The sequence below is a fragment of the Colobus angolensis genome, unplaced genomic scaffold (assembly GCF_000951035.1).
Source record: "Colobus angolensis palliatus isolate OR3802 unplaced genomic scaffold, Cang.pa_1.0 Scaffold194, whole genome shotgun sequence".
Classification (NCBI taxonomy): Eukaryota; Metazoa; Chordata; class Mammalia; order Primates; family Cercopithecidae; genus Colobus; species Colobus angolensis.
Genome location: NW_012115088.1, coordinates 1,377,141 through 1,395,309, shown reverse-complemented (window position 1 = coordinate 1,395,309; position 18,169 = coordinate 1,377,141). Strand labels below are relative to the sequence as shown.

Below are 18,169 nucleotides of genomic sequence, written 5' to 3'. Positions count from 1 at the left end.
ATTTTACCTCTTTTCTGTTGAGAACTATTTTTTTCTGTAACACTTTGACAGCATAAAATTTTCCATCCAGTTTCCGTTTTGCAAGAAGAACCTGTTATAGTTAAACATTAGTGTACACTATTAGAAATTTCAAATTTTGATAGAAATAATTCACTTGTCAATACATCAATACTTCTTAAATTTTGTAAAAAGAAGTCCATAAGGGACCTAGATCATGTTTTTGTTTTAAAAATCAAGTAGTCAGGCACCATTTCTTAGTCACTTAATGTGTTGATATTTGAGATTTTTAAACTAAATTTAAGTGCCCAAATCTACACTGCTTGAGAACTTTGTGTGTGTGTGCACGCATGTGCTCCAGCCCTGAATCCTGAAGTTTCCTGTACTTTCAGGAGAGAATACTGACCGTAGAAAATACTATTACAAACTTCATGGCTATATTAACAAGGATAAGGAAATGTTTTTTAGGTAATCAAAATGTACTCTTTCACACTGAGATTTTTCTTAACAGGTTTTCAATTCAGAAGAGTTCAGAGGAAAAAGTGCCATGGATTTCTATAGTGGGCTGGGTTGCATGCAGAGGCTTTAAAGAACCTGAAGAAATCTAGAATCATCTTGAAGTGGTACAATTTTGACTCACTGCAGCCTTGACCTTCCCAAGGCTCAGGTGATCATCCTGTCTCAGCCTCCCAAATAGTTGGGACTACAAGCGTGTGCCACCATACCTGGCTAATTTTTCAATTTTTTGTAGAGATGGGGTTTCGTCATGTTATCCAGGCTGGTCTCAAACTCCTGGGCTCAAGCGATCCACCTGCCTCAGCCTTACAAAGTGCTGGGATAACAGGCGTGAGCCACCGCACCTGGCCTTCTTTTGTTTTATTGCACTTTGTTGGTTTCTAATCATTTTGCAAGATTTTAATTTTTTTATTAAACATAGCATACATATAGAAAAACATCACTACAGCTCAATAAATTGTTACAAAGTGAATACAGCTATGTAACCAGTATGCAGTTCAAAGAAAAAAAACCTCTGCCAGTAGCCTAAAGCCTCTCTTTTGCTAAATCCCAGTCACGACTCACCCTTCACTTTCTCAAAGGTAACTAACTACTACCATGTCAACTTGAAATAACACAGATAACTTTTGCCCTTTTTTGAATTTCATGTAATTAGAATCATATGGAAAGTTGTCTGTCTTAATTCTTTTACTCTAAATTATATGAAATATTCATTAACATCATGGCATATAGCATAGTTCTCATATTTTCTGTGTTATGCAGAATATTCCATTAAATGACACAATGTATCTACTCTCTTGCTGATAGATTATTTATGAATAAAGATGCTATAAGCATTTCTGTATATACCTTTCCTAGTGGATATTCATTTCGGTTGGGTATGTAACTAGGGAGTAGAACCAATGTGTCATAGGTAACACATATACTCAGCTTCAAGAATTAACACCAATTTTCAACAGCAAAAAAAAACAACACACCTGGCCAGGCATGGTGGCTCATGCCTGTAATCCCAGCACTTCGGGAGGCCAAGGTGGGCAGATCACCTGAGGCTGGGAGTTCCAGACCAGCCTGACCAACATGGAGAAACCCTGTCTCTACTAAAAATACAAAATTAGCAGGGCGTGGTGGCACGCGCCTGTAATCCCAACTACTCGGGAGCAGTAAAATGGCTTGAACCCAGGAGGTGGAGGTTCCAGCGAGCCAAGACTGTGTTACTGCACTCCAGCCTGGGCAACAAGAGTGGAACTCTGTCTCCCAAAAAAAAAAAAAAAAAAAAAAATTCTATTCTAAATGCTACTCCAACATTTTCAGCACTGTTTATATATGCATGAACTACACATTGTGCACATGTACCCTAGAACTTAAAGTATAATAATAAAATACAAAAAAAAAAAAAAAAAAATCCACCTAGGAATAAATATAATTAAATTAGAGATATGCAAAAATCCTAAACAGAATACCATAAAATATTATTGAGAAAAATTAAAGATGAGCTACATTAACAAAGTAATATAGCACGGTCACGGATTTGACAACACAATATTGTAAAGATGATAATTCTTCCCAAATTGATCTACAGAGTCATTGCCATCCCAATCAAATTCAAATAGAATTTTTGCAGAAATTGACATGCTGATTCTGAAATTTATATTGATATGCAAAGGGCTAAGAATAGTCTCTTGAAGAATAAGAAGGGAGGACTTAATTCTGTTGCATATCAAGCTACAGGTGTCACAACAATGTGGTACTGGTGTCAGGATAAACAGATAGGCCAATGAACAGAAAATGAAAAGAAATGCAATCCAGAAACAGAAATACAAAACTTAAAATCTAAAAAGAGGGTGGGCTCAGTGGCTCATGCCTCTAATCCCAGCACATTGGGAGGCTGAGTCAGGCAGATCACTTGAGGTCAAGAGTTCAAGACCAGCCTGGCCAATGTGGTAAAACCCCATCCCCACTAAAAATACAAAAATTAGCCAGACATGGTGGCGTATGCCTGAAATCCCAGATACTCGGAAGGCTGAGGCAGGAGAATCACATGAAGCTGAGAGGCAGAGGCCGCAGCGAGCAGAGATAGCACCATTGCACTCTGCACTCCAGGCTGGGCGACGAACCAAAAAAAAAAAAATTCTAAAAACAGGTCTGTGAAGGTATAAATAGTGGATACATAAGGTGGCCCCTGGAGATCAGGTGGCCCATCAGATGGTGAAAAAAGTTTTCATAAACTATATAGGATCAGCTGGTTATCCACATGGACAAAAATGAACTGTGATGCTATGCCTCCCATTATATGTAAGAACCAAATCCTGGTAAGACTCTAGATCTAAACATTAAGTTTCCAAAAGATAATGCCTTTTTTTTTTTTTTTTTGAGATGGGGTCTTTCTATGTTGCCCAGGCTGGTCTTGGACTCCCGAACTCAAGTGATCTTCCTGCCTCAGGATCCTGAGTAGCTGGGATTACAGGTATGTGCCACAACGCTTTTGTTTTTAATGACAGAATTTTGTTTTTAAAGACAGATAATGTTTTTTTTCTTAATGACAACTATCTCTAGCATTCCAATAGAATTTTGGGGATTTAGAGAGCAGGATTCATTTCTAACTTTCTATTGCTTATACTAGCACAATACTCAGCATGTAGCAGATAATATATATTTGCTGAGTGAATAAACATACATGGGTTTAATCGCATAGCCACAGTTGCTAGTCTCAAGGAAACTCAGAAAACAAACTGGAGTTACCAAAAGCTACAAATACAGCAAAATATGATTAAACATTTACATATTCCATTTTTACTAAAGACTGAAGTACAGTGCAAAAAAGCACTTAAATATATTTAATGATTCTGATAACTTCATCTATGATGCTTTTCTGTTAACCCTGGCCTTAAGTGATTATCGTTCCTTGGTATGGCTATACTGTCAAATTACATGATTCATCTGACACCGTAAGAAAATAAGCAGGGTCTTTACACATTCATTTCCTTCTCAAACTGTTATTTACACAGCTGCTCATTTTGGTCTTTCCAGCTTTGGCTTAAATAGCATGTCTTCTGAAAAGCTATGTAAGTGGGAATCTTCCCTCAGCTGCCTATTGTCCTTTGTCATTTCACCCTATTCTTCATTTCCTGCACTGCTATTATTATTTGTACTTATTTACTTGACTGAATTTTTTTTTTTTTTTTTTTTTGAGATGAGTCTCGCCCTGTCACCCAGGCTGAAGTGCAGTGGTGTGATCTCAGCTCACTGCAAGCTCCGCCTCCCGGGTTCACGCCATTCTCCTGCCTCAGCCAGCCAGAGTAGCTGGGACTACAGGCGCCGCCACCACGCCCGGCTAGTTTTTTGTATTTTTTAGTAGAGACAGGGTTTCACTGTGTTAGCCAGGATGGTCTCGATCTCCTGACCTCGTGATCCGCCTGTCTCAGCCTCCCAAAGTGCTGGGATTACAGGCTTAAGCCACCGCGCCCAGCCTACTGAATATTTTTAATTGACTATTCCCCCAACCCTAGATTGTAAGCACCACAAAGGTAGTAACCATGTCACTCCCTGGTTAGAAATTCTGTAATTTTCTAACCAGGGTCCAGAAGGGTACCTGGCACATAGTAGGTGCTCAACAAATACCTTCTGAATAAGTGAATTTTATTATAGAATTTGAGTAGATGCCTTTTCTCCCTAATTACTGTTGGTATTTTGAGGGTGGGGAAAGTATCTTAATTCCATTTCCTGCAAGCCAAAAAGTCCTGTGGCTCCCACCCATAAAGCATGAATTCCTTAAGTGCTTATTTACTGTATGAGAAAATAAAAACACTTTAGGCTGGGGATGGTAGCTCACATCTGTAATCCCAGCACTTTGGGAGGTCAAGGTGGGAGGATCACTTGAGGAAAGAAATTTGAGACCAGCCTGGGCAAGAGAACAAGGCCCTGTCTACAAAAGAGTGAAAAAGTTAGCCAGGCGTGGTGGTGTATGAGTATAGTCCCAGCCACTCGGGAGGCTGAGGAGGATGGCTTGAGCCCAAGAGTTCATGTGTGCTATGACTGCACCACTACAGTCCAGCCTGAACAACAGAGTGAGACCCTGTCTCTAGAAAAAAAACAAAAACAAAAACCAAATAAAAACCTCACAAAACACTCTTACCTTGCCAAAGCTGCCTTTTCCAATAACTTTTAAGAAATCAAAGTCAGTTGGTTTGGCACTGAAATAAATTAACAATAAGAATTAGCCTCCTAGAAATTGGAAAGATTAACTTTTAAACATTTCTTAGCACTTCCCTCTTTAATAAATAAATGTTAGGCACAAAACACTTCAGCCTAGTAACTCCAGCTTTCCTGCTGAGTATTTCATCTTTCATATATAGTAGGTTATATGAATAGTAATAATATCTACTTTCTGATTAGGTAAGGTATTTCATAACTTTATTTAAGCCTCATTAAGTTCTGCTTAAGAGGAACTTCAATAATACTCTCTGAGAGAAAAGGATATATGCATATCCTATATGTAGAGTTTTCATCTCGAAATAGCTTCTATCTAAACCTATTTTATTAACCATGGCCCAATGTTGTTGAGGAAATTGAATAACTATATAAATTAGTGATACATTCTAAGGACTATATAGCATGTGGTAATTCTTCTGAAAATGAAGCTGTTAGTTGGAACACCTAAAGACACTAAGAATAATTTCTGATGGAGAAAAAAGTCATTACAGCGTTTCACATATAAACCACTTATTGTACCTTAAAGATAAAAGACTTCTTAGCTTATTCTCATGGATGGCAATACAGGAAAGCTAGGAACAGAAAAGCAAGAGTATGGAATACTAAGACTGCCCTTTTATTTATGTCAACTTAATCTATCAAGTAAAAACAGCATTGGCTGTTAGGTAGACAAAAACACACAGAAGCAGAAGGGGAGCTTAAGCAGCCAAAAGAGCCGTTTCCTCCAACACGGTCTGAATTTGTAAGTTGTATGGGAAGAGGGGAATAAATCCATTTGGATTTGAAATTTGCTTAATTATCAAAAAAAGAAAAATAGTTAATTCATATATGAGAGTAAAACCAGAACTAGGTTAAATAATGACAGGTAAAGATTAGTGAGATAAACACTTAACTATATTTAGACGTTTTTCTTCTTCAAAAACCTGTTCTCTGGACTATTTTCTTCTTTAAAGATATGCAGAGGTACCAAAATAACTTTGTAAACAAATCTAACAGTGAAAAACATGCAGATCCCTCAAACATAATAAATAGGTGAGCTGAGGCCATACTCCAAGCCCCGCTGTTACCTGCTGGCGATTAACCTTAACTGAAAGTAAATTTCCATTTTTGGCCAGGCACAGTGGCTCACGCCTGTAATCCCAGCACTTTGGGAGGTTGAGGTGAGTGGATCACCAGAGATCAGGAGTTCAAGACCAGCCTGCCCAACATGGTGAAACCCTGTCTCTACAAAAATACAAAAATTAGCCAGGCATGACGGTGGGTGCCTGTAACCCCAGGTACTCAGGAGGCTGAGGCAGGAGAACCTGGGAGGCAGAGGCTGCAGTGAGCGGAGATTGCACCATTGCACTCCAGTCTAGGCGACAGAGCAAGACTCCGTCTCAAAAAAAAAGAAAAAAAAAAATTTCCACTTTTTGTGCTGCCATTTTTGTTCAATGCTATGAACAACAGAAAAGAATGCTTAAAACCAAACTTCCAGTTAGCATCCTATTTATCTGCTTTCCTTTGAAGCAAACTCTTCAAGCTAAGTTTTGAAAACTCCTTGTCTCTACCTGCTGTCCTCTCCTCTAGTTCTCTAGTGAACCCTTTCTGATCACAGTCTTATACCAACTACCACACCACTGAAACTGCTCACTAAGTCACCAATGACTTTATGAAATCCAGTGGTCAATTTTCAATCTTCTTATTACTTGCCCTATCAGCAACATTAATAGAGTTAATTACTCCCTCCTTTTTCAGGCACTCTTCCCCTGACCTCAGGCAACCATATTCCTGGTTTTTCTCTCATCTTACTGACTGCTCTTTCTCAGTCTCTGTAAACAGTTCTTTCCTGACCTCATAATGTTGAAGTGTCCCAGGACACAGTCCTTGGACCACTTCTCCCATCTGCCTATAATCATTCTCCAAGTAGAGCAAAAGGGTAGAGAAAGGGTAGGGAAAGCCTACAATGAAAAAACACTTCAGAATAAATGTAATATGCCTGTAAGGATAATTAAGTAAGGGCGGCAAGACCACATTCCCCCTCCAACCCATGGCAGACACTACTAATCAATTAAGTCTGGGAATATGGGGAGAAACTGGGTAAACAAAGTTTAATAGCCTTTAATATTCTAATGTCCATTATGACTCCTCTGGAACAAGCTGGCTAACAACAGGAGTGCACCAATCACACCAAACACCAGCAGAATGTCAATTAGGCCTGCAAGGATGCTTTTTCTCAGGGGACCTCATAGGACTTATGGTCCTTATGGTCCCTTGGGAAATATGGTCTACTGATTTTACACACACACACACACACACACACACACACCAGAAAACTGATGACAAAACAGCAGAACCCAATTAACAATTTGTGGATTAAAAGTTCCTTAGGGCTCTCCTAAAGCAATGAAAAGCTGGAGCAGTAAATCAGTCAAGCATATGATAGCACTGTATTCACTGTAACTATGGTTATATTTCAAAGGCCTCCAGTTAAATTAGTGTAATTATACATATCTGCATACTCTCAAAAAAGATCTTCCTAAAATTCAGTTACAAAATTGTTTGGAACAAATTAAACATACTGAGGATTTCCAGATGGTCCCAGGTTGATGTTCTGTGAGGTAGAGTGTAGCTGTTAAGATGGGGGGAAAAAAACAACATTCTTATTGGAGCATCAAAAATTAATTAATGTTTTGAAATAAAATATTTATAACTGTACCACAAATATTTGGTTTGTTGCCATGTTAAAGAAACCCAAGATCCTGATTCTCAGTAAGGGTATAGACTTAACTTGGAATAACACATATTGACAAAAATACAATCATTTTTCTCATGGTAATTTTCAAGAACTGTTGTAAGAAAAAACATAAGCCAGAAATCAAGCTCTAAGTTGGCAAATGAATGAAATAAACTGAGGAAAGCTCCTTGGAGGAGGTGGGTATTGAAACCGCAATTTAAGAGGGATCACTTTTTTAAAAACTGGTTAAAAAAGGCTTGTTTTTCAAGTTTTCAAATAGTTTATCAAAGAAATGATAGGATGATGACAATGATGATCGCAAATGCCAGGTTTTCAGTTTCAATTTGATGGTAGGTAAACATAGACAAAGCAAACAGAAAGCAGTGCTTTTCTTTTCTTTTCTTGAGACAGAGTCTCATTCTGTCGCCCAGGCTGGAGTGCAGTGGCGCAATCTCGGCTCACTGCAAGCTCCACCTCCTGGGTTCATGCCATTCTCCTGCCTCAGCCTTCCAAGTAGCTGGGACTACAGGTGCCCGCCACCATGCCCAGCTAATTTTTTTGTATTTTTAGTAGAGACAGGGTTTTACCGTGTTAGCCAGGATGGTCTCCATCTCTTAACCTTGTGATCCGCCCACCTCAGCCTCCTAAAGTGCTGGGATTACAGGCATGAGCCGCCGCACCCGGCCTTTTCTTTCTAATTCTAGCACTGTGGTAGCGCTAACATTTTATATAGACTTTTCTCTTTGCAACAGTTAACACAGTAAGCTTAAGCCCTGGTATTAATTTAGAAGCAAATCTTTATTTACCTAGTATGCTATAAAGAAATTTAAGTAATAAAAGATTCTAGTTCATTAATAATTAGCTGAAATTTTAACTCAAAAATCCCAGAAGATTAATCTAGTGATCCTATCAGAGTGAGCTTTTTATAAAAGCCAAGTGTAAGTAAATTCTGCTTCACATAAACTTTAAAACTATACATTCAGATAATTAAATCAGTTATAAATGTTTCAAAAATGTATACTTTTATGAGTGTTCTACGTAATTATACTTCATGTAAGCTATAAATATAAAAAAGCTTTTAAAAATTTCTCTAATCAGAACCAATTTTTTTTTTTTTTTTTTTTAGATGGAGTTTCACTCTTCTTGCCCAGGCCGGAATGTAGTGGCCCCATCTTCACTCACTGCAACCTCCACCTTGTGGGTTCAAACGATTCTCCTGCCTCAGCCTCCCAAGTAGCTGGGATTACAGGCACATGCCACCACGCCTGGCTGATTTTTGTATTTTTAGTACATACAGGGTTTTGCCACATTGACCAGGCTGGTCTCGAACTCCTGACCTCAGGTGATTCATCCACCTCAGCCTCCCAAAGTACTGGGATTACAGGCATGAGGCACTGCACCCGGCCAAGAAAATTTTATCTTATCAAACTTATTATAGACATATGTAATATATATTTTTACTTAAATTCATTTCAAATTTATAATCTCTAGAATATAAACTATTTTTTCAAATAAAGGGCAAATAATCTCATCCTTCAAAAGTTCTTAAATTTCTGAGTGGGAGCGGTGGCTCATGCCTGTAATCCCAGCAATTTGGGAAGCCGAGGCGAGTGGATCATCTGAGGTCAGGAGTTCGAGATCAGCCTGGCCAACATGGTGAAACTCTGTTCCTACCAAAAACACAAAAATTAGCTGGGTGTGGTGATGAGCACCTGGAGCTACTCGGAAGGCTGAGGCAGGAGAATCCCTTGAACCCATGAGGTGGAGGTTGCAGTGAGCTGAGATAGCAGCACTGCACTCCACCATGGGCGACAGAGTGAGACTCTTTCTCAAAAAAATAAATAAATAAAATAAAGAAGTTTCTTATGAAGAAACAACATTGGCACCAGCATTGTAGTTACAATTCAAATTTATTTCCTATTGTTATACCTATACATAAAAAATTCATTAAATGAGATTAGTCCTGTTATGGCATAGTTTTAACAGAAGAGTAGCCTTTAATGTTTAAATATTACAGTGTTTCTTTCTACTAAGAAACTGCTATAAAATAATCAAACAAATAAATGCTAAAAACAGAAGAAAAAAATAAATATTTCAGTGTTCCTTTGACTCTTACAATGTAATTCAAACTGAGGTGTAATTTTAATACACTTATTCTTTTAATGAATGTGCAGATAACTGGTTTAATTTTCCATTCAATAAATTTTTCTCATAAAGATGAATGAAGGCTGGGTGCAGTGGCTCACGCCTGTAATCCCAGCAATTTGGGAGGCCAAGGCAGGAGGATCACAAGGTCAGGAGTTCGAGACCAACCTGGCTAACACGGTGAAATCCCATCTCTACTAAAAATACAAAAATTAGCTGGGCATGGTGGCGCACACCTGTAGTCCCAGCTACTTGGGAGGCTGAGGCAGGAGAATCACTTGAACCCAGAAGGAGGAGGTTGCAGTGGGCCAAGATTGCAACACTGCACTCCAGCATGGGCAACAGAGAGACTCCATCTCAAAAAAAAAAGGAAGAGGATTAAATATAGTGCAGATTAAACAACATGAATAACTTGTCCCCTGAAGTATGTTAATATATAATTAGATTTTATTATTTAGGCAAGGATTTCCCTAATGGAGCACATTTCTGAAATGATGAAAATTATTAGGATATATAATTAGACAACTGTACTTACTATTTCTGAAGACAATATCCAGTCACTAAACTGACGGTGAGGTATAATTTCTTAACAGAATGAATACTAATTGAGATCATTTAAGTTTCTTGACTTCCCTTGGCCTCTATTTTTCTCTGTATCAATAAGGGGGTAGGTCCAGATGCCCTCTAAAATATTCCAGTTAGGAGCTTCACTTATTCATTTAAAAGTCCTTAATAGGCTGGGCACGGTGGCTCACGCCTGTAATCCCAGCACTTTAGGAGGCCAAGGCTGGCGGATCACTAGGTCAGGAGATTGAGACCATCCTGGCTAACACGGTGAAACCCCGTCTCTACTGAAAATACAAAAAATTAGCCGGGCGTGGAGGCAGGCGCCTGTAATCCCAGCTACTCGAGAGGCTGAGGCAGGAGAATGGTGTGACCCGGGAGGTGGAGCCTGCGGTGAGCCGAGATCCTGCCACTGCCCTCCAGCCTGGGTGACAGGGCGAGACTCCATCTCCAAAAAACAAAAAAAAAATCCTTAATAAATAGTTACAAGTATACGACAAAGTACGGCTTTTTCCTTTTTTAAAAGAAATTCTTTTTATCAGTATTTTAAAACCTCAAGGGATTCTAGTGGAAGTTTCAGACATTATGGATGGAAAAAGAAAAAAAGAAACAAAACTCAGATTTAAAGCCAACAGTGGCCGAACCCAGAGATCTTTCAGCTTGGTTCTGTCTTCAAGTTGTCTGCAGTTGTCTTCCACTGCAAGGCAAGATAGTCTTCAAATAACCTAAACCTACCCAGTCTCACATGAGTAGCAAGCAAAACATGAAAAATCATGGTTACATAGATTTTAATCTTTAAAACATTACTTGAATATATTCATTTTTCAATTAAAAATACTAATAGCTGGAAAATGTCAAAAATATTAGGAAAAGGGTTTTTTAAAATCCACAACCTTATCAATATATAATTTTGCAAATATTTACACTACTTTCATATAGTATTCGCATATTTTTTAAAACTGTAAATCATACTGTGTGAATATGCATATACATTTTAAATAGTGATTTCGCTTAATATATCGAAGCTTAAAATCTGATCTTCAAAAATAAAATGCGTAACATATATGGACAAACACTAAGTGACTGGTAAATATTTAGGTTGATTCTAATATTGTTTTTAGCAGATCATACAGAAATGAACATCTTTTGCTTTTTTCTGTGTGGATTATTTCATTTGCATCAATTCCTGATGTGAATTGTTTTCCAAAGGAGTTGCAGAAAATTATGACACCAATGATGACCAAGGGTGCTCGTTTTACCTTACTGTTATCAGTTCTGCAATATTTTATTTACATTTTTATTGATTTGATAGAGCAATAAAAATCTAAGATTTTCATTTGCTAATAGCATCAACGTTGAACATTTTCCTGTATGTTTTTTACTAAGAGTATTCCTTCACGCCCCATTTCCTTTGATCTACTATGGTGTTAAGTATCATTCTTTTCAAAAACCCATTTGTATGAGCTTTTCACACAGACGTTATTTCTTGTTATGCCTTATTTATTACGAATGTTTTCCCGGTTTGTTGTTTCTCTTTTGACCAGCTACAGAGATTTTTTTTTTTTTTAAGTTTTTTACATTGTCCTAGGAGCAACCGTATCACAGATGTAAAGTTCCATTTGTTCTCTTAACTGAGAATCTTCTTGGGGTGTCTGAGAAGGAAAATTACTACTTTCCAGCAGTCACAAAAAAGGAGTATGTCTTTTTTCAAAATGAAGATTTCAGCCCTAGGACACTAATATTCCAATGCACCACGTTATCTTTTAAATCACAAAAACAGAGCCATAACAGAATTAGCAGGCATTATAAAGAAAAACTATGTTTCAACCCATCATCTCTGATTTTCATGTACATATTTAATAATAGTTGTGTAAAAGTTTGAATTATGTAGATATATTTATATAACATTTATAATAATTTAATTGCTACAGAGTAATAATTTGAGTTAAATTATTACAATTTACTTCTCCCACATAACTAAGGTAAATGTTGAAAACATCTTTATAATAAGGCACAAGCCTACTTTACTTACTGCCATCACGATTTAGTTTTAAAAACAACACTGGTCAGGTGTGGTGGCTCAAGCCTGCAATCCCAGAACTTTGAGAGGCCAAGGCAGGGGGATCAGGAGGTCAGGAGTTCGAGAAGCCTGGCCAATATGGTGAAACCCCGTCTCTACTAAAAATACAAAAATTAGCCAGGCGTGGTGGCAGGCACCTGTAGTCCCAGCTACTAGGGAGGCTGAGGCAGAATCGCTTGAACCCGGGAGGCGGAGGTTGCAGTGAGCCAAGATCGCGCCAATGACTCCAGCCTGGGCAACAGTGCAAGACTCCATCTCAAACAAACAAGAAACAAAACAAGGCTACCCTATTCTGTTAGGAACACATATTGATTATGTACATATATCACAGAAATAAAAGTTAGTTGATGCCAACTGGTATGTGTGTACTGACTGTTCTGTATAGAAAATCCTGACAATGCAGAGGAAGTGGGATGTCATGTGGTTGAGAAGGCCTTTTCTGTTGGCCAAAATTCAAAATAGTTTCAAGTATGGCAATAATGATAAAATAAGACAAAGTGAAGAAAGCAGAATATAAAATTGTATACACTACGTAATTAAAGTTAGGTAATTTTAAAACCCTATACATTAGAGAAGAAAGAAAATCACCAGAATGTTAAAAATTTCTAGGTGTGGGTGCAATAATATGGGTAATACTTTTCTTTTTACCTACTATTTTCAAATTTGTCTGATTAACCTATATTACTTTTTAGTATAAAAAGTACTCATTCTATATGTCTTATAAGAAATAGTGATCTGTGGCCTGGGCACAGTGGCTCATGCCTATAATCCCAGCATTTTGAGAGGCTGAGGCAGGTGGATCATTTGAGGTCAGGAGTTCAAAACCAGCCTGACCAATATGGTGAAATCCCATCTCTACTAAATGCAAAAATTAGCCAGGCATGGTGGCAGGCACCTGTAATCCCAGCTACTGTGGAGTCTGAGGCAGGAGAATCACTTGAACCCGGAAGGTGGAGGTTGCAGTGAGCTGAGATTGTGCCACTGCGCTACAGCCTGGGTAACAGAGTGAGACTCCATCTCAAACGAAAAAAGAAATAGTCATCTGTAAGAGATATGTGTATTTGTTTTTATGCGTTCTACACAGTAGAAACTCTACTATGGATGAAATTACTTCATTTGAAGTAAGTGTCCTAAAGCCACTAATTTCATCTTTGGGGAATGGTACTTTTTCTATTAAGAAAGAAAATTCCTCTTAATACCTTCTGAGAACTTCTTTCATCCTCATCTTCAGACGGATCTGACTGGTGTTTTGGACTGTCCATTTGAAGGAATGCTCTGACATCTGGACTAAAAACAAAAATTAACTTTATTATAACTTCAAAAGCATTTCTACAGCGTTTCTCCCTTTTAAAAGGAAAATCAAAATAGAAATAACTATATTAGCATTTACAGTAAGAAAGTCAAACAGAATCCATTAATATTCATTATTATAAATGTAATAAGCAAATTAATTTTTTTTAAATAGAGAAACAGACAAATGGGCAAACATATAAACAGGAAGTACACGGAAAAGAAAACCCAAATGGCAAGCAAATTTGTGAAGACGGCTAACTTCACTAGTAATCAGAGAAATATAAGTTAAAATGATAATGAGATATGTTATGTCCATTACCTGGCAAAGGTTAGAAAGACAGATAATACCAAAAGTTGATAAAAAAAAAAAAAAGGGTAAGAGAAATGCTCAAATATTGTTGGTGACCATGCAGAATGAAGCAACTTTTCTGAAAAAAGTAATCCGGCAACACTTGGTAAAACTGTGTATGCATTTTCCCTAGGCCCAGAAATTCTAATTTTTGTGGTAAACCATAGAAAAAATTATGTGCAGGTCCAGTGAGAGGCATGTAATTATAATGTTCATTGCAGCATTTTCTGTAACAGGAAGTTAGAAGCAAAATAGGCATTTATCACCAGGCAAATGAGTAAGTCAACTATGGTAATTGCCTACAGGGAATACTAGTCAACAGTCAGAAGCAAGAAACTATAGCACAGTACCATTTATATATATATATATATATATATTCAATACTCACAGACACAAAGCATCAGTCTGTTTACCGAAGATACACAGATATATAAGGACAAATATCAAACACACTAAAGTGGGTATCAACGGGGGGATTAGGAAATGGCTATGAAGATGAAGGATGAAGAGAAAAAAATGGACTAAAATTAGAGATGACCCACAGATGGACTCATGACGACTGTGGGGAATAATTAAATCTCCATACCTGGCACCCTCTCCCCAGTCTGTTCTTAATTATTTAATCAAATAATATATATTATTTGTAGGAAACTCGAAATTTGAAAAATTATTTTTAAAAAGAGGAGGCCTTAGCCAGGAGTGGTGACTCATGCGTGTAATCCCAATGCTCTGTGAGGCTGAAGCAGAAGGATAATTTGAGGCCAGGAGTTGGATACCAGCCTGGGCAACATGGCAAGACTCTGTCTCCACAAAAAATAAAAACAAAAAAACCCAGGCATGATGGTGTGCACCTGTCATCCTAGCTACTCAGAAGGCTAAGGCAGGAGGATCACTCGAGCCCTTGAGGCTGAGGCTGCAGTGAACCAAGACTGCACCACCGCATTCCAGCATGGGTGACAAAGCAAGAACTTGGCTCTAAAAATAAATAAACAAAATAGGAAAAAAATAAAAAGAAAAAGAATTGGGCTGGTGTAAATGTAAAATGGTACAGCTACTGTGGAAAACAGTTTGGCAGTTGCTTGAAAAGTCAAACACAGAGTTACCTTAAGACTCAGCAATTACAAACCTAGGCAAAGACCCAAGAGAAATAAAAATATATGTTCACATAAAAACTCATACATGATTTCTCACAGCAGCATTATTCATAACAGCCAAAAAGTGGAAATATCCCAAATGTCCACCAATGGATGAATGGATAAACAAAATGTGGTGTAATCCATACAATGGGATATTATACAGCCATAAAAAGGAATGGAGAGCACTAATACATGCTGTAACATGAATGAATCTCACAAATATTATGCTAAATGAACAAAGGCAAAAAAAAAAAAGTCACCTACTACACTTTCATTTTAATAGGCAAATCTGTACAGACAGAAAGTAGAATAGTGGTTGCCAAGGGTTGGGGGAGGAGAGAATTTGGAGGTAAAGTTCCTTTTTTAGGGGGATGAAAATGTTAGATTAGCTCTGAGGTGATAGAATTAGTGATGATGGTTGTAAAGCATCGTGAATATAAAACTACTGGGCTGGGTGCAGTGGCTCACACCTGTAATTCCAGCACTTTGGGAGGCCAAGGTGGGCGGATCAAGAGGTAAGGAGTTCAAGACCAGCCTGGCCAACATAGGGAAATCCTGTCTCTACTGAAAATACAAAAAATTGCCGGGTGTGGTGGCACGCACCTGTAGTCCCAGCTACTCAGGAGGCTGAGGCAGGAGAATCTCTTGAACCCGGGAGGTGGAGGTTGCAGTGAGCCGAGATGGCACCATTGCACTCCAGTCTGGGTGACAGAGCAAAACTCTGTCTCAAAACAAAAAACAAAAAACAAAAAACTACTGAATTGTACACTTTAGAATAATTTAAATGGTGAATTTTTAACTTAATGAAAAAGGTTTATAAAATGTAGGGGTGGGGATTTTCAATCTTACCATAGAAGCAACCACTGTTAACATTTTGGCATATTTTATTTCAGTCTTTTTCTCTGCACATTTAAGATCACAATATATTTAAATTTTCACTTTAAAATTACATCATAAACATTTCCCTATTTTGTTAAAAACTTTGTAAACAATCACTTTTGATAGATGCATGATATATAACATGAATGTACTAAAAATTACTCAATGATTCTTCCACTTGAGGGTATGACTTCCAACTTTTCATTACCATAAACAATGCTGCAGTTGACAATCTTTGTGCATAGTATCAGAACTCTATGACTTTCAGAACAGATTTTTAAAAATAAAATTACTTATCTGAATTGTAAACCATTTTACAGTATTAAACAAATACAGTTTGTAAGACTGATTTCCAGACCAGTTGTACCAATTTATACTCTTCTAGCAGTATATGAACATCCTGAAGACTTTCAGGCTTGACTAGCATTAAATGTTACATTTTATATTAACATCTTGGATAATTTGATGTCAAAAACTGTATTTTAAAGAGGAACTACTCAGTATCACTTTCAGTAAAAAGTGAAATGCAAAATTAAAGCAACAGTAAGATACCATTACCCACTCACCAGAATGGCTAAAATGGAAGACTAACAATACTAAGTGTTAATGAGGTAAGCAACATGATTTCATATGCTGATGGAAAATGTACAACGGGTAAATCACTTTGCAAAACTATTTTGCATTATCCACTAAAGTTAAACATATACATACTCTACAATCCACAAGTTCTCCTCCAAGATACATCAGAAATGTTGGCACATGTGCACCAAAAGGTATGTTAATGGCAGTATTATTTATAATAGTCAGAAAATAAGAATATTAGTATCTCAAATGCCCATCAACAGTAGAATGAATCAACTGTGGTATAGTCATACAATGGAACATTTTACAGCAATGGAAATGAACAAACTATAGCTACATGCAACAACATGGATGACTCTCACATGGCTGGGAAATAAGCCAGACAGAGAACACATATTGTATGGTTCCATTTATATGAAGTTCAAAAACAGGGCACACACTAATCTATTTTGTTAAAAGTTAGGCTGATAGTTACCTTTGGGAAGGAAGAAAGAAATAGAGACTGAAAGAGGATGTGTAAGAGATCTCAGGGGTGTTCATAATATTTTCTTTTTTGGCCTGGGGGGATGATATAATTCAGTTATGTTTATTTCTCATGATTTATTGAGCTGTACAGTCCTGATCTGGGCACTTTTCTCTTTGTTATACTCAATAAAATTAAAATAAGTTATTTCTGCTTCCATTTCATTTCTTAAATACATAAGGAAATGTTTAGTTTCTCTGACAATAAGCCATTTCTGTGTCCTTCTTTGTGAACCATTCAATGTGCTTTATGCTGGTTTTTTTTTTTTGGTGTCTTAAGTGTTTGCACGGGCTCTTTCTATGTTAAATGTATTTATCTATCGTCCTTTATCGTGGAAAGCTTTTTCCGTATTTTTGGTTTTCAATTTTACTTATGATTTGTGGGTTCAAAAGTTCTGCTTTGTTTTTTTGCTTTTGCTGTTTTAGAGATGGGTCTCACTCTGCCACCCAGGTTGGACTGCAGTGGGATAATCACGGCTCACTGCAGCCTGGATCTCCTGGGCTCGGGTGATCCTCCTACCTTACTACCTCAGCCTCCTGAACAGCTGGGACTACCAGCACATGCCACCATGACAGGCTGATTTTTTGCATTTTTTCTGGAGAGGGGGTTTTGCCATGCTGCATGGGTTGGTCTTGAACTCCTGGGCTCAAGTGATTTGCCTGCCTTGGCCTCCCAAAGTGCTGGGAGCATAGGCATGAGCCACATGCACGAAGTTTTTATTAGTCAAATTTTTCATTGTTTTACTCTGTGATAATCATGTCATGCACTGACAATATGCTCAGAAACCCCTTTTTCATCCAGAGATGAGAGAAATACTAACATTTTATTCTATTTTGAAAATGATTTTAAAATGTTTTTAATAAAGTCATCTTAAAAATTAGCTTTTCTGGCCGGGCGTGGTGGCTCACACCTACAATCCCAGCACTTCAGGAGGCCGAGAGGGGGAGATAACTTGAGGTCAGGAGTTCGAAACCAGCCTGGCTAACATGGGGAAACCCCGTTTCCATTAAAAATACAAAAATTAGCGGGTGTGCTGGCACACACTGTGGTCCTAGCTACTTGGGAGGCTGAGGCAGGAGAACTGCCTGAACCTGGGAGGCAGAGGCTGTAGTGAGCAGAGATCATGCCACTGTACACCAGCCTGGGTGACAGAGTGAAATTCCGTTTAAAAAAATAATAA

General features: G+C 37.8%; 1 protein-coding gene across 3 annotated transcripts in view; it reads right to left on the bottom strand.

The window, feature by feature from the left end:
- LOC105510903 (serine/threonine-protein kinase Sgk3) overlaps window positions 1-18,169 on the bottom strand; it is a 213,659-nt gene that overhangs the window by 23,924 nt on the left and 171,566 nt on the right. For all 3 annotated transcript variants that reach the window (XM_011940899.1, XM_011940898.1, XM_011940900.1), the window contains 4 exons: window positions 13,427-13,514; window positions 7,284-7,333; window positions 4,646-4,703; window positions 8-91 (listed from right to left, as the gene is read on the bottom strand). In XM_011940899.1, the coding sequence (XP_011796289.1) occupies window positions 8-91; window positions 4,646-4,703; window positions 7,284-7,333; window positions 13,427-13,514 (280 nt within the window). The remainder of the gene's footprint in view (window positions 1-7; window positions 92-4,645; window positions 4,704-7,283; window positions 7,334-13,426; window positions 13,515-18,169) is intronic.